This window comes from Plectropomus leopardus, chromosome 3 (genome assembly GCF_008729295.1).
Source record: "Plectropomus leopardus isolate mb chromosome 3, YSFRI_Pleo_2.0, whole genome shotgun sequence".
In the NCBI taxonomy this organism is placed as follows: domain Eukaryota; kingdom Metazoa; phylum Chordata; class Actinopteri; order Perciformes; family Serranidae; genus Plectropomus; species Plectropomus leopardus.
In genome coordinates this window covers 25,871,475-25,895,132 of record NC_056465.1, presented here as the reverse complement: position 1 = coordinate 25,895,132, position 23,658 = coordinate 25,871,475, and the positions used below count along the sequence as shown (strand labels likewise).

Genomic DNA, 23,658 nt, shown 5'->3' with positions numbered 1-23,658 from the left:
TTATTTATCATTTAATACCACATTGCAGTTTCACTTTCACCCATGCAACTGTGAACATTCTTTGTTTAACTGTTGAGTTTCTCGGCGTTGTAAATACTGTATATATTGTTTGTTTATGTCGTCCTCTGTGCTTATTTCCTTCATCTTCATCCTGCACGTTTTTGTACTTATTTATTTATTAATATAGTTTATTTTGCACAGTTATCTTGCTATTTTGCTATCCCTTTGCTGCTGCAATGTTGGAAATTTCCCCACTGTGGGACTAATAAAGGATTATCTTATCTTATCTTATCTTATCATATTAAGTATGTGTTGTTGTAGTCTACAAACTGTCCTGTAAGCGGCAGCACGAAGCTCAAACCCCTCCAGCTGATCGGAAACGTAGAAGAAGAAAACCCCGTATGGTGCGTGACGTAATCTCTTCCTCATAACCTCCATCTTTCGCCACCGCATGCCTGTGCGGATATCTGATCAGGTTTGGGCAGATACATGTTGACCTGTGTGTGCGGTGCGGTGTGTGTTTGGTGTGCGGGTGTCGGTGTGTGGTCGGAGCGGAGCTGTGGGGCCGAGCCGAGCCGTGACAGGCGGTGTGTTGAGTGTGAAGGCCCGGTGTTGTGTTTTCATCTCTGCAGCTGCTAACCAGGAACACACACAGCAGGCTGACAAGTTGAAGCCAGTTATTATTGCATCAGCGTGGTGTAATTTTAATGTCGCTTAATTTCCTTTTTATTTGGTTTGTCTTGGTGATAAAACATATCTAATGTGTTTTACAGTATGTTTTAAAGACTGATTAGCTCATTGCAGCTCATATTGCTGCATGCTAAGTGATCAGCTTATTAAAATCAGAATCATGTGTAACTTACACCAACAAGTATTTTAACTCTCGTGCACTTTTTATTGCTCTCATGTCTTCACACAGAAAAAGACATAACGGCTAAAACAAGGACAACAAAGCTGGACAAGTAAAGGTAAAGAATAGACAGGATTACTAAGTAAACAAGAATGTGGAGAAAAATAAGTGTGTGTGTATATAAATAATATACATTTATATAAAAAGCAGCATTGACCAAAAATTAAAAAAATAAAAATTAAATGTACCTGTACAAGTCAGGTGTTCTGTAACTTGTAAACAACTGAAAAACAGTACAAATAAATAAATACTGAATGGATATACATGGACTTGATGATAATTAGGGGTGAGGGTAAATATAGATACATAGCATAGTACTGCAATGTCTTACATAGCAATATTTTATCAATACACAAACACCAAGAATAGAATTTTTTAAATATTATACAAATTATTAATATTGCTAATAAAACATTTTTTTTTTTGGAAGCCTACTAGAATAATAAACTCAGTTTCTTTTCCATCCACTAAATGCATAATGCTGCTCAAAACATGATTACGATAATATGAACTGACTGTAACTTTATGTTTATGTTATTAGATAAAACTAATGTTGACAAAGTATATTTTAGGGGACATAATATGCATTTGAAATATGTATAAATATATGTTATTGTAATACTCTGAATACTGCAAAACATTTAAAATCCCTCAAACATTGTAGCTGGACTTAAGTATTGTGACACATAGGATGTGCGTGTTTTCATGTCTATATTCTGTACATATGCAGCGTGTCGGATTTATATTGTCAGTGTGAGATAATATTGTCCCAATATAAAATTTGGTGCATTAAAAACTGTAAAATAATAAGTTACAGGGGTTACACGGTCATTGACAGACTGATTTAAATATTCATCAGAGTGATGGCCGTTACACACAACATGTGTTTGTTTTCAACATCATCTTTAATTTTCTCATGTCGTAGGTGAAAACATGAATCAAGAAAAACTGGCAAAAACTTCAAGCCCAGGTCCGGATAGGAGGAAAGGTATGTTGACAGCCAGTAGTTGTTTATTGTTTTGATTGGGAAGGTGTCATTTTAGGTGAGATGGTAGGTGTGTGTGTCTGTGTGGTTTTATGCTCTCATTATTCAGTTTGTCAAATAAACTGTGCTAAACCAAAACCCTACAATACATCGTGCCATTGTATGTTGAACTTGTTTTTATTTACACATTTTACAGTTTGTTTATAGCATTTACCTAAATTTATTTTTTGAATTTGATATGAACGTGTTGAATTTGCTATAAATGTAGATGTCTGTGTCTACATGTCTACCTCAGCCTTAAAAAATTGTCCAGTTATGCACCACTGAATTCCAACAGATTTCAAACAGAATCACTTTGTGAAATGTTGGGTTTATATTTGCGTTGAATTGAGAGCCTTACATGAAATATTGTAATAAATCAACAAAGGCTTTGTGGCCCATTAATTTTTCTCTCTGCTGTCACTCATGTAAGTCATAGCAAGCTTCAAGTTGCTGTCATTTAAAAGTCTGACGCAGTATGTCTACTTTTGCTTTAGGGATCTGCACGCAGGAAGAAGAAGGTTGTACACAGAACTGCAACAGCTGATGACAAAAAGCTTCAGAGTTCACTTAAAAAGTTGGCTGTCAACAATATTGCCGGAATTGAGGAGGTAAATTGGTATGGATCTACTGTATGAACCCTGAATGCTATCTTACCTTTATATCAATGTGGTGCATTCTTGTGTGGCTTTGTAAACCAGGCTGCTTTCAGATTTTTCCACACTTGCCTGATTCTGCATACATTTGCCCAGCACAGAGTAACTTCTCAGATCACTACAACAGCAGAGCATCAGCCATACCTGTAAAAACTGGGCCGGTTTTTCTCTCCTCAGGTGAACATGATCAAAGATGACGGGACTGTGATCCACTTCAACAACCCCAAAGTTCAGGCCTCTCTGTCCGCCAACACCTTCGCCATCACGGGCCACGCTGAGACCAAGCAGCTGACAGAGATGCTTCCCGGCATCCTCAGTCAGCTGGGAGCAGACAGCCTCAGCAGCCTGCGCAAACTGGCAGAACAGTTCCCTCGGCAAGGTGGGTGTTCATAGACCTCTAAGATCTCCGACCTCTTACACTGAAAAGAGGAGTGACGGGAGTTCTTTCAAACATGTCAAAATTAACTGATGGAAGACTACAAATTTCACTACTTAGATATCAATTTTGCATTCAGCATGATCCTATACACCAGCTAAGCTTGATTGTAACAAAAGGATAAAAGGCAAGGCATGTTGATTAGTAGTTTGTATTTTGCCTTTTAGTCAAGATTAGTCACTTCCTGTTGAGGAAAAACATCTCTGACACCACACACTGAAAGAATTTTCTTTTTTTACATTTCATCTCAGCTCTTGACAGCAAGGCTCCAAAGGCAGAGGACATTGAGGAAGAGGATGATGATGTTCCAGGTAGGGTTTTTGTGTCTACACCCATATTTAAACATATCCTCATAATGCTAAGTCTATTATATTACCAAATAAAGACAATCATCTTTGTAGAAGTGGTGTATTGTCTGCTGGGATTCTTGAGAAAAATGATTCAGCCGAGTGCATTTGGTATCATTTGGAGAGCAGTAGAGTAAAAACATTGTGCAAAACACTTTCTAACAGTGTAATAATTCATGTGTTGTTTTGTAGATCTGGTGGAGAACTTCGATGAAGCGTCAAAGAACGAGGCGAACTGACGCACATGAAGTTAATGTGCACTCGGGCTGGACTGCAATGAATTTAAGTCTAGTCATTCAGACATATCAGACACTATCCCCCAAAACCAGAGACTTTTCTATTTTACGATGGCCAACGGATGTCCGAGTCAGACTGGCTTGTGCACTTATTAAAAAAAAAAAAGAGAAATACCCCCTTCTGGTAAACGGTTAAATCCCTTCACCACATTGTCAGTCATGGTCAGGATTAAGTGGTCATTGAAGCTAGTCTTAAGACTTTTTGTTTATGAAATGAAATAAAGGTGATTAACATTTTTTAGATGGTGCTGTGGTCATTGACATATATTGATTTTCAGCTTTGCATGGAAATGTTGCGGGCTGCTGATTGATATTTGATGCAGTATGACAGCTTGTGCATGCAGCCAGGCTTTTCATATCTGGCATCTGTTGTCTTGGCCTGTGTGCTGTCCTGCGGGCTGTGTAGACGGCAAACTGGGGAGGGACATTTCTGCACACCTCTTGAGTTTCTTCAAAGAGCTGCAGAGAGACACAGGGGAGGAGGGAGATCACAGAGAGGGGGGTAGAGAGGCGAAATCATCCCATCCTCCGCTTGTGAGCAAGGCACTGCTGCTCGGATCCTCGGCTCTCACATGTAACAGGATAAAATGCTCAAGTTCTTCTCTGCGCGCGGGATGACGAGAATGAAAGCCTTCTGGGAGCAATAACTGAGGGTAAGAAAAACGTTGACTGGGTGTGGATGCTTTACTCCCCATTCATTGCCTGTGCGTTGCAGGATGATGATACTGCGCGTCTGTTTGTCACTGAAAATCGCTGATACAGCATTTGGCCGCGCGCATAGACCGCAGCATCTGTGTGTGTGTGTGTGTGTGTGTGTGTGTGTCTTGCGCACATTCCCGTTTGAAGACAGGTTGCGTACATGCAGACTCCTCAGTGAACATCCCCCCCTCAGTGAAGTGTCCTGCTCGGGCTGATGTAACGGGGTGAGTGTCGCATTGCCGCCGGCCTCGGTGCTTGCGAGCGGTGCAAACATTTGCACGTGTGTTGAATGCGTCACTGTCCCGGGAAGCGATCAGCGGCAGTCAGCCGGATCGGTGCAGCCCCGCCGCCGTGTCGGGGGATCTTCACTGTGCAGCCAACAGCAGCAACGACACCACCCGCCTTTATTTGTTATGGTTTAAATGAGAGCGCTGCAATGCAGTTTAATCTGGATAATTAGAACAGATCATTTCCATGATCAGTGCAGCATAAACCGAACAGCCTGCAGGTTGCAGCAGTGTGATTTCTATTGGATGTTAAAGTCCTCCTGAGTCATAACTCTTCGTGAATCAATAGGTGTTGCAGCTTAATGAAACATCGGCCATGGACACATTAGCTTACTTACGTGCTGGTCATTTTCAGTAATGGTTATTACGTAACTACCTCATGTGGGAAGGGTACCGAGACACAAATTGGCTGTAACCAGAATGAATTGCATATATGTGCAGTCACATGTTGGGATTATGAATGGAGTCATTCAGAATCAAATGGCTCATTTGCATGGCCGTAGATTCAGGAGGGGGGAAGGGGACTTGTCCCCCTCAGTAGGCTATTTAAATGTGCATTTTACCACCAGTAAAAAAAACAAAGTAGTTTCAGCTACCTAGTTTTCTTTTAGTACCCAGAACAAACCTAAGTTAGGGTTAAAATTTTCTTTAAAAACATAATATATATATATATATTTTTATCACATTACATTACATTTTTATTTATAGTTAAAACACTTAATAACATGCTCTGAATGTTGCTTGTGGGAACATTTTAAAAAAGACGATTCTATGATCTGTCACCTCTCAACATCACCAAAACATCCTCAGAATGTTGCAGTTATAAGGTTATGTCTTAGTCAGCATTCAACCTTAAAGGAACATTATTTGTAATGATAAAACACCCCTAAAACGTTCTTTGAACATGAGATTAAAATGTTTTCTTTAAAACATTATTGCAACTTGTAGTTAAAGTCCTCAGAGTTGTGAACATTCCCTGACAGTTGGGGTAGAGAAGTTTTATTTTGAAAAAAAATTGTTGAAGAAAAAGGCATGAAATGTGCATAAAAACTAACCAGAAAACAGGAAATTAAGTGTTCGCACACAGCATTTTTTTGGCCCCTAAGAACGTAACTCAGTATAATTTTTTCCCCGTGGCCACTTATGGTATTGCAATGAAAAATATCCACTGCAGCCCAAAAAGCATTTTCCCCATTGAACACCATACACCCTTTTCACGGAGACATTTAAACATAACACTGCAGGAAATGCACTGAATGGAAATGTCACTACTAAGTTGTTAAAGCACTTTTCACAACACAAACACTACATAAAAGTAAAAATTGAAGAACAGGTAATTCTGCTTACCATTAACTGTGCTGTGACGTCAATTCGCCCGACTCAGTATACATCATAGACTGTATAGAGTCTATGGTCTACATGGATCTTGCTGAAGTTTCCGATTTGGAATCCTGACCTGAATGCACTTTTCCGAGTTGGAGGTTGTTTTTTGGAGTACAATGGAATGCAACAAAAAGCACACGAGTAAATCAAATAAACAAATGTCTGAATTCCTCTCAGTGGTTTTGATGCTTGCTCCCTGACACTAACAGAGCCATCGTTAGTGTTATTAGTTACACCTGTGCTTTTTCTACTAATCTGCTCTGAAGAAGGCCTGCTGTAAAAGAGACATCTGTAAAACTATTGACCATGGCTGTGTTACCAAGTGTACAGTTGATTATATTAACTTTGCATTTCACGTGTAAAGGCTTTGTCTTTTATGTTGATAACAGAGCCCTGATAGTCCTGTTACATAGAAAGAAAAACTGAAGGTTTATGGCATAAACAGTCACTTTGAAGAAAGAAACCATGATAATGATATATTTTAAGTGAGTGTTAATCCTCTCAGTCTATCTGCAGGAAATCAACTCTGTGGGGAGACAAAACAGCAAGTTGTACCTGGTTGGGGGCCTATGCTCTTGACAGGACATCTTGAGAGGGAACTTGTGGACGAGGGAAGTGGGAAAAGCGCTATTGCGTATATTCAGTGAGAAATAGAAAGAGAAACTTTGTTTTGCATATGAGCCAGGCAAGCAGCTCCATTCGGCTGAATAGGCACCTTCTCGGTGTCCAGTATCTAGTTATCATACACCTATATGGCTGTTGAAATGAACACACAGCTGCGCTCATTTGACTTTATTAACAGTGAAAGACATTTTTTTAACAGTAGGCTCAGCTGAACATGGTATGCAAGTTATCAATGGAAAACTTGGATCCAAACTCAAATGTGCAAATTGTTTTATTACCACGAACATTTTGTCTTTGAGCAAATGTACACAACAAAATAGGCCAATACACAGAATGAGGCAAGGTTTTACTGTGAATTCCTGCAAGCCAACAAGAAAAGAAATCAGTAAATTCTCATGGTAATATGTTGGCATTCGATATGAGATGCAGAGCCAATTAAACACAGAACCACTATTGAATTTTTGTTCTCTGGAGAGCCAACAGCTATGTGCCATAACTTGTACAACTACGATTGGTTTTAGATCAATATTAAGTCAACAACAAGCCTCTTCCTCTTTTTAATCATGTTGGCTGCTCTGTGATCAGCTCAAACGTACCTCTAAAGGACGAGTGCTAATGTGACCTTTAGTGATGATTGAAGTTGCGAGGTGTGTTCGGTGTGATGAAATAGATTATCACACGCTGTTAAATGGCCACTTAGCACATGTGAACATTTTCTACCAAATGAGTCATTTTTAATGACTATGGTCACAAAGTGAATCTGTGTGTGTAAATGTGTGTCTGACAGAAAGAGCAATTGAGACATTGAGTGTTCATGATATCATCATGCTCCCCCTTGAAACAGATGAAGGAGACAATCCGTCTCTTCAGGACACCAAGCACCACTGGCTGAACAGACCCTGCCTGCTGGTGCTCAAAGATGGGGACGTTTCCAAACCAGGATTGGGCTGCGGCCAAATAAGACCAGAATCTCCATCTAAGACCTCCTCAGATGCATCAGTCAGAGGCAGCTTGGGGCAATGTGAGCAGAAACCATCTGAACATCCTGCCAAAACTGCTTCGCCCTCCCTGCTGGAGGAGGGCAGCTGCACTGTGACCACCATCTCCACATGGGGTGAGAGTTGTTTTGGGGAGTCTTCCAGTCCTTTGGTGCTGAGTCCTGCTGAGGCTGCATGGCCAGAAGAGGAGGAGGAAGAGGTGGCAGAGGAGAAGAAGAAGAAGCCTCAGGCTCTCCCATCAAAGGAGGACTCTGTGGTTGAGGAGAAGGAGCTGGAGGAGAGCAGGCTGGAGCAGCAAGAGCAGTCCTCAGAGGCGACCGCAGCACCCTCTACTCTCTTACACGATGATGCAAGTGGCAGGGGGTCCAAGGAGCTCCAGAGCCAGTTTCAGACGGTCAGAGCTAATGGAGGAGATGAGACAAACAGCAGCAAGTCCCAGGCAGACAGTGGGGAAGGAGCGGTGGGGGACTGTGCAGCGTCTCCTCTCGATCCTGACAATGAGTCTCAGCTAAGTCCGGTTGGTATTCTGTCCAAGGACCGAGGCACTGTTCTCGGGGAGGTGGCTCCGGTGTGGGTCCCTGATGCTCAGGCACAGGTCTGTATGAAGTGTGGAGTCAAGTTTACGTTTACGAAGAGGAGGCACCACTGCCGCGCCTGTGGGAAGGTGAGGAAAGTTGATGTTCTGCAACATTTTAAACAAAATTGAATGTAATGTTCTCAAGTGACTTGGTGACTTGTAGTTGATGTGTGGACTGTGTGTGTGTCTGTATGTTATGTGGTGTGCATCGTCAGGTTTTTTGTGCACTCTGCTCCAATTTGAAGTTCAGACTTACACATCTGGATGGCAAGGAGGGCCGAGTTTGTGTTTCCTGTCATTCAACCCTCCTCAAAAGTGAGCATTTTTTTAATGTTTGTTCAAGCTCATTGTTGAAAATGAAAATTGAGCAGAAGTAGGAGAAGAATAGCACCAGCTGGCACACTTTTCAGTCTGTCATATTTCTCTGGCATAATTTATGTAAGAATAGTCTAACCAGCACCAAATCAAGGTTTAAGGTCTCAGCTATAAATAAACATATTTTAATGTGTGCAGATGCTTTTTAGAATTCAAAAATTTGTGCTTAAACTATTTTGTGCTTTTCAGTCTAATCAGGGGGGAAGGTTGGCACAATGTTAAAATGCTTACAAAAAAATATGAAGTAACCAGTGGAAACATTTTGAAAATGTAATCCAATCAAAAACCAGAAAACATTAACATTTAAAAGAATATATGTATTATGTTTATATGTATATACAGTATATTTTAAAACCAAGCAATTTTTTAAGCAGTTAATCAGGAGGAATTTCTAACCACTTTTGCCATTGACCATTAAAAATAATGACAAAATTAACAAGCTGTTTTTAATCTTTCAATACAGTTTAAATCTATCAAAATGCAGTTACAGTTACAAGTGTTAATTTTACAACTGGTTGTCACATCTGCCAACCGACCAATTCATATTTTACCCAACTTATGTTAGCCAGCTACCATCGCACATCATAAACTTCAAATCTTATATCAAAATGTAGCTGATTTCTTCGTCTATAAAAAAAAACAAACACTTTTCCAATATCTTTGTCTAACACAGTTTTATAATACCTTTAGTCCACAGGCCATTTTTTTTTAACATTAAGAACTACAAAACTGAAATGTTACCCTCAACAAAAAAGTAAGTGACTCTCAGATGTTTTACCACAGTAGATGAGTGAAAGTTAAGAACTACTTGATGTTACCTTTTTGTTCCTGTGACCTTCAAAGAACCAGAAAATAGTTGTGTGCCAACTGATTCTTACATCTTCTCCTTAGGGACACCTCCGAGGGGGAAGAGGAGGGTGTGGTTTGCAGATGACATCCTCCCCAATAAGCAGTCAGAATCTGCACCGACCACGCCAGTCAGAGGGTTCTCGCCTCTGATGAGACGACGAGCGCTGGGCGGGCCCGTCAGAAGTCCTGTGGGTTCACCACAAATCAGGAGAGCTTTGCGGCCACACGGGACAAATATTAATGTGAATATGGTCCCCCAAAACCTCACACAGAACATATTTGCTTTTCTATAATTAGCCAGACAGCTTGTACAACATAAACATGATGAAAATGTGGTGTCACTCCTCTGCTGCCTCCCTCTTCCTCCAGGAGGCTTGCGGCCCTTACGGCTGGGGCACCACAGCTTTAGTGAGCAGCTCTGCCAACCTCATCCCCCTGGACGGCCTGCCACCCATCCTCACGTCCACAGGAGTCAAAGGAGGTAAAACAGCTTCCATCCAATTTGAGGGTAAAAGTTAAAGATTTGGCAAAATGAGTGCAGATGCTGGTATTTTCCTGACCTTGAAATGTGCTTGCCCATTTCTTACTATTGGCATGCCTTGAATTATCGTGCATGGTGCAAAGATAAGAGGAGACACACAAACAGAAGCAAGTCAGGCAGCACAAGGCGAGGTGAAACTTTGCTTTCTGATGTTGAGGACTTGACAATGTAGTGCTGACAAAGGGAAGGGCAAACTGAAGCGTCGAAGTGAAGTCAGAGCAGCAAAATACATAATATTGCTGGATAATCCAAATGAACACTTTTAAGGCGCTCTGTTCTGAATAAAAGATTAAGTAGTGATTGGTGTATTTATGTTTTCATTATTCCCACTTACAAATCCAGACGACTCCCTCTCTCGTGCTGTTGCTTTAAATAATAATGCAGAGCCTGTTCTGCCTGGTTAAACAGGGGCATTTAAAAATGATGGCATTAATAACTGCCACTACTAGCCTCGCATCTTAATGAGGGCCAGGCGTAGACAGCACTATTTACCCTTACGCAGTTTATGAGTTCATTTCCAAACATTAATCAAGTTGGCTATTTTATTTGCTTACAATGGTTTAAAAGTGCCCTGTCAGAAAAATACTTGAAGCATGAGCAGTCATAGAAGCTTCTACAGACTAGCAGCAGTGTTACTATGTTTTTGTGTCCTCAGATTACACTGTGGAGGAGCAGCCCTCTGAGATGCTGCTTATTCAGGAGTTGGAGAGTGGCAGGCCCAAACTCTGGTGTTTGTCCTCAATGCCAATCTGCTTGCTATGGTGAAGCTGGTCAACTGTATGTTTCATTTGTTTTTCCGTCATGCATGATAAATTACATAGTGAACACATTGATAACATATTCTATATAATCAGGTATGTGGCTGCTGTGATCCTACAAATTAATTCTTGACTACAAAAACAGGATTACTGAGTGTGATTTCAGTTGAATTTACCTTGTAAACGCCTGAGGTTGTGCCTTTATTGTGCGACAGATGTTAACAGGAAATGCTGGTGCGTGACGACAAAGGGGATGCATGCTGTGGGCCAGGTGGAGGTGGTGGTGCTGCTGCAGTGCCTGCCAGAGGAGAAAAGCTTCCCCAAAGACATTTTCAGCCACTTTATCCAACTGTACAGGGACACCCTCACAGGTCAGACACACACAGATGCTTACACACAGTATTTTTCTAATTTAGTATATTCACAGATCAGCTACAACATTGAAACCATAATATTGATTGTCTCGTTACAATGCAATGTTCAGCTGGAAAACACAGGGGCCTGGCGTGCATGTGGATGCCCCCCCCCCCCCACCCTTATGGCAATGGCACTCCAATGACAGTGTCCCCCAAGCAGGAAGGCATCATGTCACACCACAAAAACTGCACAAAAAATGGCCTGTGAAGGAGACAAAGAGCTCAAGGCATCAACCTGACCTCCCAGTTCCCCAGATTCCAGTCCAACAGAGCAGTGGTTCCCAAAGGGTGGGCCGCGGGTCTTTGCTGAATGGACCACAAGTGACTTGTGAACGTGTGTAGTTTGGAAAAAACACTTTATTTTGAAGCACAGGGAATTTTTTGACACAGAGCTTTTATTTTTAAGTTCTGCTTCTGTTTATTCTTGCAATATGTTTAATTTTTTATGCTCTAAGCCAATATGTTGGATATGTGCTAATTTATAAAGTGTTGCCCTTGAAATAATGACTATAGAGAAACCTGGACCCCTTTACTGGACCAGTTGGGAACCACTGCTTTAGAGTATCTTTGTGCCAGTACCTGCGACCCACTTTTGGACCATGACCCATCAGTTGGGAACCACTGCCCTCGAGGTTCTGTTCTCATGCTTCATTAAGATGGACCTATTGTAGGGCCTTTTACCTGTAGAGGAGTAGACACTGGACCTCTGGGGCTGTCCTGTGGTGTCTAGGACATTGGCAATAGATCCTTTGAGTCCTGTGGGTTGTGAGGTACGTGTCACAGATGCTTGATCAGAATGGGATGGTGCAATGGTCTGCAATGGTGTTTGAGTGAATGGTGCATGTCAGGTGGCATCCATTTAAATGTCAGGACACAAGTTTTCCCAGCAGAGGATTGCATTGTAACGAGATGATCAGAGTTATTTACGTCACCTGTCAGTGGTTTTGATGTTGTGGCTGATTGGTGTATTGTAGTAGTGATGTGTTCTGATCCACCCATTTTGAAAAACTGCCTACCGCGCACTGCCTGTCATCTCCCTCAAAGTGTTTCCTCTGCTACAGTTACACATCCTCTTCCTCTATATTCCTGCAGGAAAGGTTGTGAAACACCTATCGCTATCCCTGTTTGGCACTAGTTTCCTGGGCAGCGAGGAGCACGTAGGCTTCCTGTACATTCGCTCCACTCTCCAGTCCCTTCAAGGTCTACCTCTGCCAAACCAGCCCTACCTCTTCGGCCTGCTGGTCCACAGAGCAGAGGTGACCTGGGCCAAAGCCTTTCCTCTGCGTCTCATGCTGCGATTGGGGGCTGAGTACAGATGTGAGTCAGGCAGGTCTTTGCGTGAAACATTGCATCTGTAAAGCTACAGCTTTTCTCTTTACTTACAAGCTTTATTTCTTGTTCCAGTTTACCCGTGTCCTCTCTACAGCGTGCGTTTTAGGAAGCCCTTATTTGGGGAAATTGGCCACACCATCATGAGACTATTAGTGGTGATTATGACATTTTATAAAAACTTCTGTGTCGCAACTTTTACCAAACTTCCCATCATTGATGCTCCCTCCCATCCTGTTCCAGGACTTCAGGAATTACCGTTACAGCCTACCAATGGTGCCGGGGCTCACTGTGGATCTTGAGGCTCAGAGGACCTGCATAAAGATACCGACCACTGGGTATAATGAGGTAAGACTACGCCTTTAAATGCTTTACAGAGTTAATAATAATGTTTATGTATTTTCAATCAATCATGCCTCTCTGCTTACTTGTCTGTCAACAGCTAATGAAGGCTTTGAATAAATCCAATGAGCATGTGCTGGCCATCGGGGCGGGCTTCAACGAGACTGCAGACTCCCACCTTATCTGTGTGCAAGGAGACGATGGCCAGTACCAGACTCAAGCCATCAGCATCCACAATCAGCCGCGCAAAGGTGGGCCATGACAGGATACTCTGAGGGACAGGGAGATAACAGCATCCGGACTTAATGTTACATAATCAGTTGGTAGTGGATGTCATTCAGTGCAATCAGGGATGTGGCTGGCAAAAAGGAGGAAGCCCTGATTGACTGATAAGATCTGTTATCTGTTGTTTAAGGAAATGTTGATTATTGGTTAAATTGGTGCACTTGGTGAAAGAAAGACACCAGCACACTCAAATCGGTGGAAGAGTGATTCAGACTGATTTTTAATTTGAAACACTCTTTCAGCCTGTTTATTTTGATTTTGTTATTTCATTTTAACAATATATAATCAAAATTTCTGGCCTTTTAAAGGAGTAGTGTGTAGAATTTAGTGGCATCTAGCAGTAATATTTGCAAATTGCAGATTGCAACCAGCTGAAACATCTCCTGTGTGGTTAGAATTCCTTCAGTGTTCATTGTTCAGGAGGATTTTAGCGCCAAATTATCCACAGAGGTCTCTTCCTCTCCAAAACAAATTGATCAGGTGATTAAAACCAGTAGAAAACACCAAATAAAGCAGTTTCACATTACAAATAAGTGTGCAACACTGTTTGACTCATCGCAGAGGGTCCACTAACTACACGAAAATGTGAGTGGCCTTTTCTAGAGACAGAGTTTGTCAACTGTAGAAAAGTGGTGGACTCAGTTTAGGAGAATGCACCACATATGTAGATAAAAATGGCTCATTTTAAGGTAATGAAAACACAACACAATTCTTATTTTCAGGTGATTACACAACTAAAGAAAACATACTTGTTACATAACCATTTCTGCCAATATTTCCACCTAAATCCTGCACATTGGACCTTTAAGTTAGTAGAATGTGCATTTGCTGCACAAATCCACTATGACAAAAAAATGTGCAGTCAAACATTGTGCAAACCTTTGACATTTTATTCTTATATTCTTATATATATATATATATATATATATATATATATATATATATATATATATATATATATATATATATATATACTGTGATACAATTCACTAAATTTGAATTTGACATTTCTTTAATGTGTATTGGAAGAAGCAGATATAGAATAAGACAGAATAACGGTGATTAACTTTGAAACTGCCCAAAGGGAAATAAAAGAGAAACAAAGGCCTCAAGCGTTTGTCCCATTAGACCTAAGAAATGTTCCCATGTAACACTAGATGGCACTACATGATGTTTTTTTTTTGTCACTATAAAGACAGAAAATAGAAGGTTTGGAACCACAGAGTATGCCTGTAATTATGTTTTTTTTTCTTTCTTGTATTGCAGTCACTGGATCATGCTTTTTTATATTCAGCAGTGCCCTGAAAGCGTCTGCTGGATATCTGGCCAAGTCCAGCATCGTAGAAGGTAGGACATCGGCTCAGAGGGGAGTCAGGTTCACCTAGACTTTTCTTGCCCTGCAGGAAAATCAGTATTTGCTTTGTTACATTAAAGTAGTAAACACCCCTGCTTAAAAACTGGTTTATTCAGAATATGTTGATCTTTGTATGTGTGTGTCTGTGTACATTTTAACAGACTGTTTGTCTAGGTGTGTGTACACGTTGATGCATGTGAGTGTGTGTGTGTTCGTGTGTTTCTCCTGTATCGCTGTCCCCTCTCCTCAGATGGGCTGATGGTGCAGATCACTGTGGAAACCATGGCAGAGCTCAGGCGGTCGCTACGGGAGATGAAAGACTACACAGTCACCTGTGGACGGCTGGACCAATCAGACAGCCAGGAGCTTGTGTGTATCCAGTGGGTGGAGGAGAAGTGCACTGTGAATAAGGGGTGAGGGTGTCCACCTGTTTGAAGTTCAAATGGCAAATTGAAGCTTTTGTGCTAAAACAGAACAATAATAGTGTGCAGACTCAAACATCAACCAACTAAAAAAATGCAAAAAATGACCATAACAATAATAGCACAGTGCTGTAAAATCATGACATCATGAAACTGTAAATAGAAAAACAATGAAACAGTGTTCCATTTACAGTAATATTTTGCAAAGCAGTTACGCAAACAAAATTGCCAACTGCATTTTATTATCTGATCTTTGTGTCCCTCAGAGTTATTAGCCCCATCGATGGAAAATCCATGGAGTCCATCAGCAGCACTAAGATGTTCCAGAAGTCAGAATACAAAGAAAACGGGAAGATCATCCGCTGGACAGAAGTATATGTCACTGTCTGGTTAAAACATCAACACAAGTCCATCTGAAACTGTCTCCTTTCTTACGTTTCTGTGTGTGATGTGTGCAGGTGTTCTTCCTGCAGAGGGGGGATCATCCCAAAGGAGGAGCCAGTGACTCTGCTGAACATGACCGGTTGACAGAGCGGATTGCCCGGGCGTTTTGCTTGGCACTGTGTCCGCACCTCAAACTCCTGAAAGAGGATGGGATGGCCAAACTGGGGCTGCGAGTCGCTTTTGACTCTCAAGAGGTCAGAGAGGATGTGATGCATTAAGTATCAGTCAGCTGAGTAACAACATATTGTTACTAATCTCCCATGACAAGGTTGCATCATGAATACAGCCCTATAAAGCCAAAATGACAACACCACATCCTTGTTCAGAGTTCAGACAGAAATGTGACTTTTTGACATCTGCTCTGCCACAGAAGAATGATTGAGATACAAAAAAAGTGGAATTTATGTGAAAACAGAAACATTTGCAGAAAGTACAAAAAAGAGCTTAAAAGTATAAACAAAGTGCAGCGACCTCTCTGTGATTTAGTGAGGTTAAAAGTGCAGTGTGTAAAACATGGCAAGAATGTTTAAAACATTCAAAAAATGGACAAACATCAGCAGAATGTGAAGAAGTAACACTGCTGACCTTATGTCACAGACATTTATGTATTGTGTTGTGGGGATATTTACCTAAATTTGCATGCCAACCAGCTAGCCGTGGTGGGCCATCCTGACTTATATCACCACTTTAACCTTGAGAGGTGATAGTCACTGTTGTGTCTAATAAGTGTCTAGTCTGGATCTATGTCTGTTTTCTTGTGCTGTGTTGAGATGCCTTTTACAAGCTGTTTAACTCTTTAAAACCAGAGCAAATTTGTTTGATTTCTTTTGAAAACATTGGGGAAAAGATAGCGAAGCAACTTAGCTAAAAAAAAAAAAACCCAAATTGCATAAAAATTATTTTAAAAAAAGGAAAATGATATTAAAATTTGTTTTTAAATAAGAAGAAAAAAGTGTCCAGAAATCTATATCAATAATTATAATTATGTGTTTAATGTTATGATAAAGAAAAAAATGTACAGATTTATTTATTTATTTAATTTTCAGGACTTTTTGGAGGTCTTTTTTTGTTTTTAGGTTATTTTCTTGTAACTTCTTACGAATTTCTTGCCAATTTTTGGGTCATGTCTTGTTAAGATGCTCATTGCCTTCCTCCCATATTTTTGCATGAAAACTCACTGGTCTAATTTGGTTGGGTGAACATGTAACACATGACTCATGCATACATGCTCCTGGGTGTGACTATATTAAAACTAATTAGTGGTTTGTTTTGTAATTTCAGGTGGGATTTGTGGCTGGGAGCAATGGACAGCCCCTCCCAGCTCAGTACCTGAATGCCCTTGACAGTGTGCTGATCCCTGTCATCCACAGCAGGGGGCGTAAGAGAGGCGATGAACCCATCGTGATGGAGCTTATCTTCTACATCCTGGAGAACATCACTTAGTGCACTCAACTATTTCATCTTTCACCCTGACCACAACTCTGTCTCTGGCACTTCTCATCAGTGCTGCCATCGGTTTCAGGGCAACAAAAGCATCAAAGGGCGAACCGGACCACGTCAGAGGTCTGCATCCATCTCATCCACTCACGAGTAGAGAGAAATGGTCTGACTCTTAGTGGTTTGCTGATCTCACCCTGCCCTGCAGCAGACAGTCTGGGTACGCATGAAACCCAGGATGGAGCATCAGATCACTGTACACTGTACAGCAGTAGCAACTTCATAGCTTGAAATCATTCACGTCACAATGTTCAATACAAGTTTCCCATATGGAGAAAACCTTTAAAAGTGGGAGCCGGATTCAGCTCCACAACCTTAAAGCAAAGAGAATAAGAGAATGACTCGAAGAAGAGAATCTAAGTAGATCTGTAGAGATTTGATGCACACTGAATGAATGCCAAAAGAATGTTTTCATACTGGATGTATTTTAATTGATTGCTCATGAAATGTAATGTTGGCCTGGAATTAAACTTGCAACAATGACTGAGTTACTGCCTGTTTATCTATGACCCTCCACACAACACATTTACCCAAGTGCAATTCTGAGTACTTTTTTTTTTTTTAGAATATTGCCATTTTACGCTGCTATTATATTTTTTCCTCCACATTGGTTCAATAACCATAGTTACTACACCAAACACACATTTAAATGCAACACTTTTTTTGCTCCTTTTTTTTTCCACAGGTTTAAGTTAAAGATCTAGGACTTTTTATGCACACAAAAGACTTATTTTCCTTTTTTTGTTGCAAATTTGTTTACATTTGGTCAGGTCAAGACACTTGTGAGGACATGAGCATACTGATCAACTGTCAACCCTGTGACAGTTTCTGACAGTTGGTGCAGAAATGCATCTATCATTGCATTGCCTGCAATTGTGAGGCAGGTTTGATGTCCTGCCAAATTCTCAGAAACAACATTTGAGACAGTTTACAGTAGTGCAGTTCCTCTCTTCAGGTACAACTAGTGCTGCATGTTTCGGATCTCTTTCTGCTCCAACACAGCTGATTCAAATGGTCAACTCCTTATGAGCTCCTGAAGCTGCTTGTTAACGAGCTGATCATTTAATCCAGCTGGGTTGCAGCAGGGAGACGTGAACCACATGCAGCATTAGTGGTGCTTGAGGAGAAGTTTGGGAAACTCTGTAGCAGTGAAATTAACATTCAGGTGGATATTCCTGCAGTCAGCATGCCAATGACACACCCTCAAAACCTGCAACATCTGTGGCATTTTTCTGTCTGAGCCATCGTTGATGTCATCAGATTCATCTTTGCTTTTCCTCCTGTGGAAAGAGGTCCATGAAACTTCTTTTTTTTCAAAGTGACCTGTTATTATGACAATCCCAAGGCACACCTTCACAGTAATAAGTTCAATCAGCATCTTGTGTGCAACACTAGTTGTCCAAAAATTATAAAAAAAAAAGTCATAGTATAGTACTTTCAGGTGCATGGATTCTTATGGAAATGAACTAACCCTAGCCTTAACCCTACAAATCATAAATTCCATACATTTTCTGAAATTTACAGCTACCACATACGTTGCAATAAAAGGAAAACCTGCCTGTTTCTGTTAACAAACCGCTTGTTAATTTAGCTTGCATCCATTTGCAGACTGAATGAGTGTAAAAAACAACCCTACACTCGAGCTGCTAATGGAAATATGAGTGCATTTCTGACCCAGACGAACCCAACTGATGGCTGAATCGTGTGGGTGTAGATCCGGCGTGCAGGATGCTTTCTCTCTCTGCCTCTCACGATGAATCTCTTTCAACAAAGCAGAATGGGGCTCTTGTCTACCACCTACTTGCTCCGCATACTTGGGATGGCAAAGACAAGAGGCTCAAGCAAGCAATGCAAATACTTTTCTTCTTTGTTGCAACACGACACAATGTCAAAGTCTTCCTGCAAAGCCCCGACAACTAAAACATAGTGAGCTGCCTTTCTGCAAGTTAAAGTACTGACACACAGAACGTATAAGATAATTTAAAATGGAATTTATTGGCATTTAATTTAAAATACACAATATAACAAAATTTAGAAAGTCTAAAGCATACCAATACAATTAGTTATTTTTTTGTTTTGCTGTTAAACTATTTACAAAAAGTATTTTCAAGTTCGATAGAAACTGTACAGTTATCTGTCCACAGGGAGGTCGGGACAATGTGGGGGTCAAAAAGTAGTGAAGGAAGTGAGGTGAAAGGCCATCAGTGTGATACTGAACTGGGAGGTTGCTGCAACATCAGTGAAGATAACACTTAGGTGAAAACATCTTCTCTTCATACATTTTGTGCCATAAATGGTTTCCCAACTCAACAAAACCAACAAATAAACCAACCGAAAATGGGACTCCAACTGTGGAAATCACTGACCACATCATTTCCCCATGTGTTGCATATACAACTGAAAACCAGGAAAAGAAACACAGCCAAAACTATCTTTGAAACCGTAGTAACAGGTTCGCTGGGTCATACTTCTTGGGTGTTTCCTTCTGGAGATCCTAGGCCTTCTTCATCTTGCTCATGTGAGCGCTGCCGTTCTCGTGGCGAGTAGAGCCGTTGCTGGTGCCATTGGTGGCTCCGTGGTTGATGCCGTTCTCGTGGTGTTTGCCGTTGGTGTAGACGGCCGTGCCGTTCTGACACGGCTTAAAGTCTTGTTTGGGCAACCTCTTGCCCTTCACGTAAGCCTGGACCCAGAAGTTGGAGAAGAGCACGAAGAAGAAGGTTCCGTACATCCAGATGAGGTGGAGGATCATGGGGAACTGGTAGTCGCAGCTTTCCATGAAGTAATACTGGGTAGCGTGGAGAGATACCAGGACGAACTGGGTCTGTTGGGAAGAAATCAGGAGTCAGCTGAGCACTTACTAAAAATAAATTTAGAGGCATTTGTCTGAGAGCAAAAACATTAACATGACATTTAAAGACATAATGAAAGAACCAGAGTAGTTTAACCCTTTGAAACCTCAGCAAATTGACTTGAATTCTTTGAAAAAAGGCAATGAGCAACTTAAGAAAAAATGAAATCAGTCAAAAGTACAAGAAAATTACCTGAAAATTAGCAAAAATTAAAAAAAAAAAGGAAAGTAAAAGAACCTCAAAACAAAACAAAATCAAAAGACAAGACTGGAAAAAAAGTGATTAAAAAGCTCAGTGGATAGAGCGGCCCCATGTATAGAGGCTATGTCCTCGCTGCAGCAGCTGTGGGTTCGATTCCAGCCTCGGCCCTTTGCCCCAAAAAAATATCTTAAAAAAAAAAAAAAAAAAAAAGCTAATTCTGTAAAAATAACTTCAAATATATACTTATGTAATTAAACATATAGTTTTTAAAATAATATTTAAAAATCATTTTCAAATTCTACTAATTTCTTCCAATTTGCAGGACATTTGGTGCCAAGTTGCTCATCACCTTTTTTTTTTTTTTAAAGGCAATCATACCAATTACCTCATAGGGTTAAATACTTGTGTACAGCACCAGAAAAGTAATATCAATCCATGTTTCAAAGGGTTAAGACACCAAATAAAGGTTCTAAATAACTGCCTTCAAGCTATGTCATGCTGTCCTGGAACTGATCCCTGCAGTAGCAAAATTAAAATTAAAAATTAATGATCAAACAAATTACACAGAAAACGGCAGAGTGTAGGGTGACCGTACCAGCTGAATGGCAGTCATGTATTTCTTCCACCACAAAAACTTTTGGAAGCGAGGTCCAGCAGCAGCAAGGCCGTAGTAGAAATACATGATGACGTGGACGGTGGAATTCACCATGGCGTGGAAAGATCCCATTCCACCTGGGGTAATGATCAAACAGCATTAGGCTAACTCAGACCAGAACCTCCCAGTAAAACCTCTACGACCTCTACATTCTTCATTTTTTTCTTGCAAGGTCAGGCTCTTGGTTAATGGTTTTCCTATGACGTAATGCTTTGCAGATAGCCTGCACAAGCTTTCTTTAAGGGTCGTTTAAGGAGAAAAGAGCAGAAACCAAATGAAGGACAGTGCTGCTGATTGTACGGGTCAACATGTACAAGATTGGTATGCAGAGTGAAAAACGATCTATTGGTCCTCCATTAATCATTTTCAAACTCTGCTAAATCAAAATGTAGTTAATATGTACTCACCAGGTGCATAGCCGACTCCCCACCACCAGGTCCAGGGCATGAAGGAGTGGTGGAAGATGTGCAGGAAGGTGACCTGGCCGTGCTTTTTCCTCAACACAAAGAACAGCTGAACAAAGAAGATATCGATCAGTTGAAGCCACAGTGAACACAACTACACACCAAGGCGGTTGATTAAAAGACTGAACTTACTGTGTCGATGAGCTCAATGATCTTGGAGAACCAGAACAGCCAGGCCACTCGGACCATCTGGTGAGGAGAATAAAGAGCTGGTCAAATAATCTTTTCACTTCATATTAATCATGAATTGCATTTGACTTACACAGAGGACTTACTCGAAGTGCTTGAGGACTGTCGGACGTATCAACTGCGTCACATCTCCAGGTATACGTTGTAACCCAACCAGACATCAGGAACTACATAAGAAAAGTTTATTTATATGGGGACTTAAGTTTGTAGTCATTTTGAAGTGTTACATATCTGACAACATTATGAGCAGATTTTTGCCCTGAAACACTACACATGCCCTTCGAAACAGCAACAAAAAAACGTCACATTTGCATGACAAAGGCATTTGGTGGAAAAAAAAGAATGACATAGCAACAATATGTCATATGTTGAGAAGACGAAGGAACACAAGTTATCTCTCTATTCGCAGCTATGGCTTGTAGTACTGTGGAGAGAGATGTGGATGCAGGAGAAGAGTCAGTCGAGTTGTGGCTGCGATGTCGAGGGTTTCACGGAGAACAGTTTCTCCAAAACTTCAGTATATCCAGGGTTACGTTGCAATTTCTCTGTCATCACTTAACTACAACTCGGTCACAGCAGGACTCAATATGTAGGCAAGCTGTGTCAGAAACATCTGGAATTCAGGCTCTCTTGGTTGTTGACAGGGGAAGCGATTCGTCCACGTCAACCTTTAATAGTTTCAGCGGACCGCTCCCAACACTGTATGCTGAGTGATCTTTGTGTACTGTCTTTTTGTGTACTGTCTTTTTTTCCCACATATGACATGGAAAAAAAAGATGCATTGGAAAAAACATGAACACATATTAAAGTGGCCCAGATCTGACTGGAGAAGGTAAAAATAAAAAAATAAAAGATTGGATTTCTGTGTGCAAACTACTCTGAAAGAAATTAATAAGTCAAATGTGGATCACACGAGAGCCAAGAAATTGAATTGGATTTGTGGTACATTTGCTTGTAATGTGATTGTAGCCTTTGTGACGGAGCCGAGCCTTTTGTGAATTGTGTGTTAACTGATCTTCCATATGAGAAATATTCGTCTAACCCGCTAACTAGCATAGCAGCTCGGCAACACATTAGTAGACTAAAATTTGTATTTTTGACAAAGGAGTCTGGTGGCTTTAAAAAGAGTCATGTAACTCCTTCAGCTTTCTTGTCAGAAAGGATTTTCTGACGGCAAGATAAAGGCACTTAAAAAAGACCAAATTAACCCTTTCAGTTATGACTATTATCAACATTTGCCGCAGCAAAAATGCAAAATACCACAGATGGAGCTGCCTTGTAATTACACCTACACAAATGTTAGACTTTAATCAACGGTGACTTACTTCATAGACGATGTATATCGACAGTGCCACTAGCAAGAAGTTGTAGACTATCATGGCTTCCTTCAGCTGGAAGGGCTTGCGATTGGCCATTAAGCGAGGTCCAAGGTACAGTACAAAGAAAAGGTAACACAGCAATATGGCGGACATGGGAATGGGACTCTGCATCAGTGGATATCCCTTCAGCCGCGGATCTAGAGAAAAAAAATCCCAAAACATTAAATAACAAACACACAGTAAGTAATATTTTTTATTTAATCAGGTGTGTTACTAACCAAGTCCTGCCAAGAGGTAGTCGTAGATATCCATGGCATGTGAGCCGATTTCCTGAATCTCCCGAAGCATTTTTGCCGTCTTGTATTGTTGAAACCCAATTATCTGCAAAAAAAATAAAAAAATGTTACTTTAATCAACATCCTTCCACCACTGCCATGACAATAAATAAAAGAGTGAAACATCACTCAATTAAAACTTTTTTTTTTTTACACTTTTTTAAGATGCAAATCTCAGACATGTCTATTTAAACATGATGTTTTTTTATGGATGTGATACATAAAAAAAATAAGATTTGGATTGGATTTCATAAAAACTGACAAAAATAAAAACCACATGTCTTATTCATTGCTTGGGTCTTCCTTGTGTTCACGCAGAACCAATGAATGCCTTTCTAGGAGAAGCATTTCGAGACATTCCCTGATTCAGTGGGATTGAAATGCAATTACCGGGACAGAGCAGCTCATCTCTCACCAAACAAGCCTTCCCAAGAAAAAATCCCAGCATGCTTTGCTCTAACCACTCATGAGACATGGCCTGATATCAGATAGGAGGTGCCACAGGCAACTGGGAGGGCATCCCTGATCCCACAGTGAGGCGGCACTCCACTGGCTGTTTGTGTGCAGGAGTTATGCCAGTTAAGACACAACACCCAAACCGCTTTCCTCAAATGAACCCAACTCAGAGCGAACAAGGAAGAGTTCTTGATCACTGAACTAATACCTCAATCTGCAGAACCCTGACATTGTTATTCAAGTTCCTTAAACTAACAAGTATTACTTCTCCTTATGTGGTAACCATTTCTTGGAGATTTGCCACTGTAAACTGAATGCATCAGCTCAACTACAAATATGTG

The 23,658-nt window shown here is 40.8% G+C and overlaps 3 protein-coding genes across 4 annotated transcripts in view; 2 read left to right on the top strand and 1 right to left on the bottom strand.

Annotated features, from left to right (window-relative positions):
- The first annotated feature begins 1,835 nt into the window (after positions 1 to 1,835).
- btf3l4 (basic transcription factor 3-like 4) lies at positions 1,836 to 3,906 on the top strand. The gene is given in 6 exon segments (XM_042480993.1): positions 1,836 to 1,864; positions 1,866 to 1,898; positions 2,432 to 2,545; positions 2,768 to 2,969; positions 3,278 to 3,337; positions 3,566 to 3,906. Coding segments are annotated over 6 exon segments (477 nt in total). The 5' UTR covers positions 1,836 to 1,843; the 3' UTR covers positions 3,613 to 3,906.
- A 349-nt stretch (positions 3,907 to 4,255) lies between these two features.
- On the top strand, positions 4,256 to 17,332 carry zfyve9b (zinc finger, FYVE domain containing 9b; the record flags this gene model as incomplete). Its single annotated transcript, XM_042514017.1, is given in 17 exon segments — positions 4,256 to 4,322; positions 7,507 to 8,324; positions 8,453 to 8,552; positions 9,504 to 9,703; positions 9,831 to 9,942; positions 10,658 to 10,720; positions 10,723 to 10,779; positions 10,976 to 11,131; positions 12,269 to 12,493; positions 12,581 to 12,663; positions 12,749 to 12,853; positions 12,948 to 13,098; positions 14,399 to 14,479; positions 14,737 to 14,899; positions 15,175 to 15,280; positions 15,367 to 15,546; positions 16,634 to 17,332. Coding segments are annotated over 17 exon segments (2,829 nt in total), but the record flags the coding sequence as incomplete, so codon positions are not given.
- Positions 17,333 to 19,283: 1,951 nt separating this feature from the next.
- elovl1b (ELOVL fatty acid elongase 1b) overlaps positions 19,284 to 23,658 on the bottom strand; it is a 20,134-nt gene continuing 15,759 nt past the window's right edge. For both annotated transcript variants that reach the window (XM_042481690.1, XM_042481683.1), the window contains 7 exons: positions 22,805 to 22,907; positions 22,533 to 22,723; positions 21,294 to 21,374; positions 21,151 to 21,207; positions 20,962 to 21,067; positions 20,495 to 20,631; positions 19,284 to 19,670 (listed from right to left, as the gene is read on the bottom strand). In XM_042481690.1, coding sequence (XP_042337624.1) covers positions 19,344 to 19,670; positions 20,495 to 20,631; positions 20,962 to 21,067; positions 21,151 to 21,207; positions 21,294 to 21,374; positions 22,533 to 22,723; positions 22,805 to 22,874 — 969 coding nt within the window. In that variant the 5' untranslated portion in view covers positions 22,875 to 22,907 and the 3' untranslated portion in view covers positions 19,284 to 19,343. The remainder of the gene's footprint in view (positions 19,671 to 20,494; positions 20,632 to 20,961; positions 21,068 to 21,150; positions 21,208 to 21,293; positions 21,375 to 22,532; positions 22,724 to 22,804; positions 22,908 to 23,658) is intronic.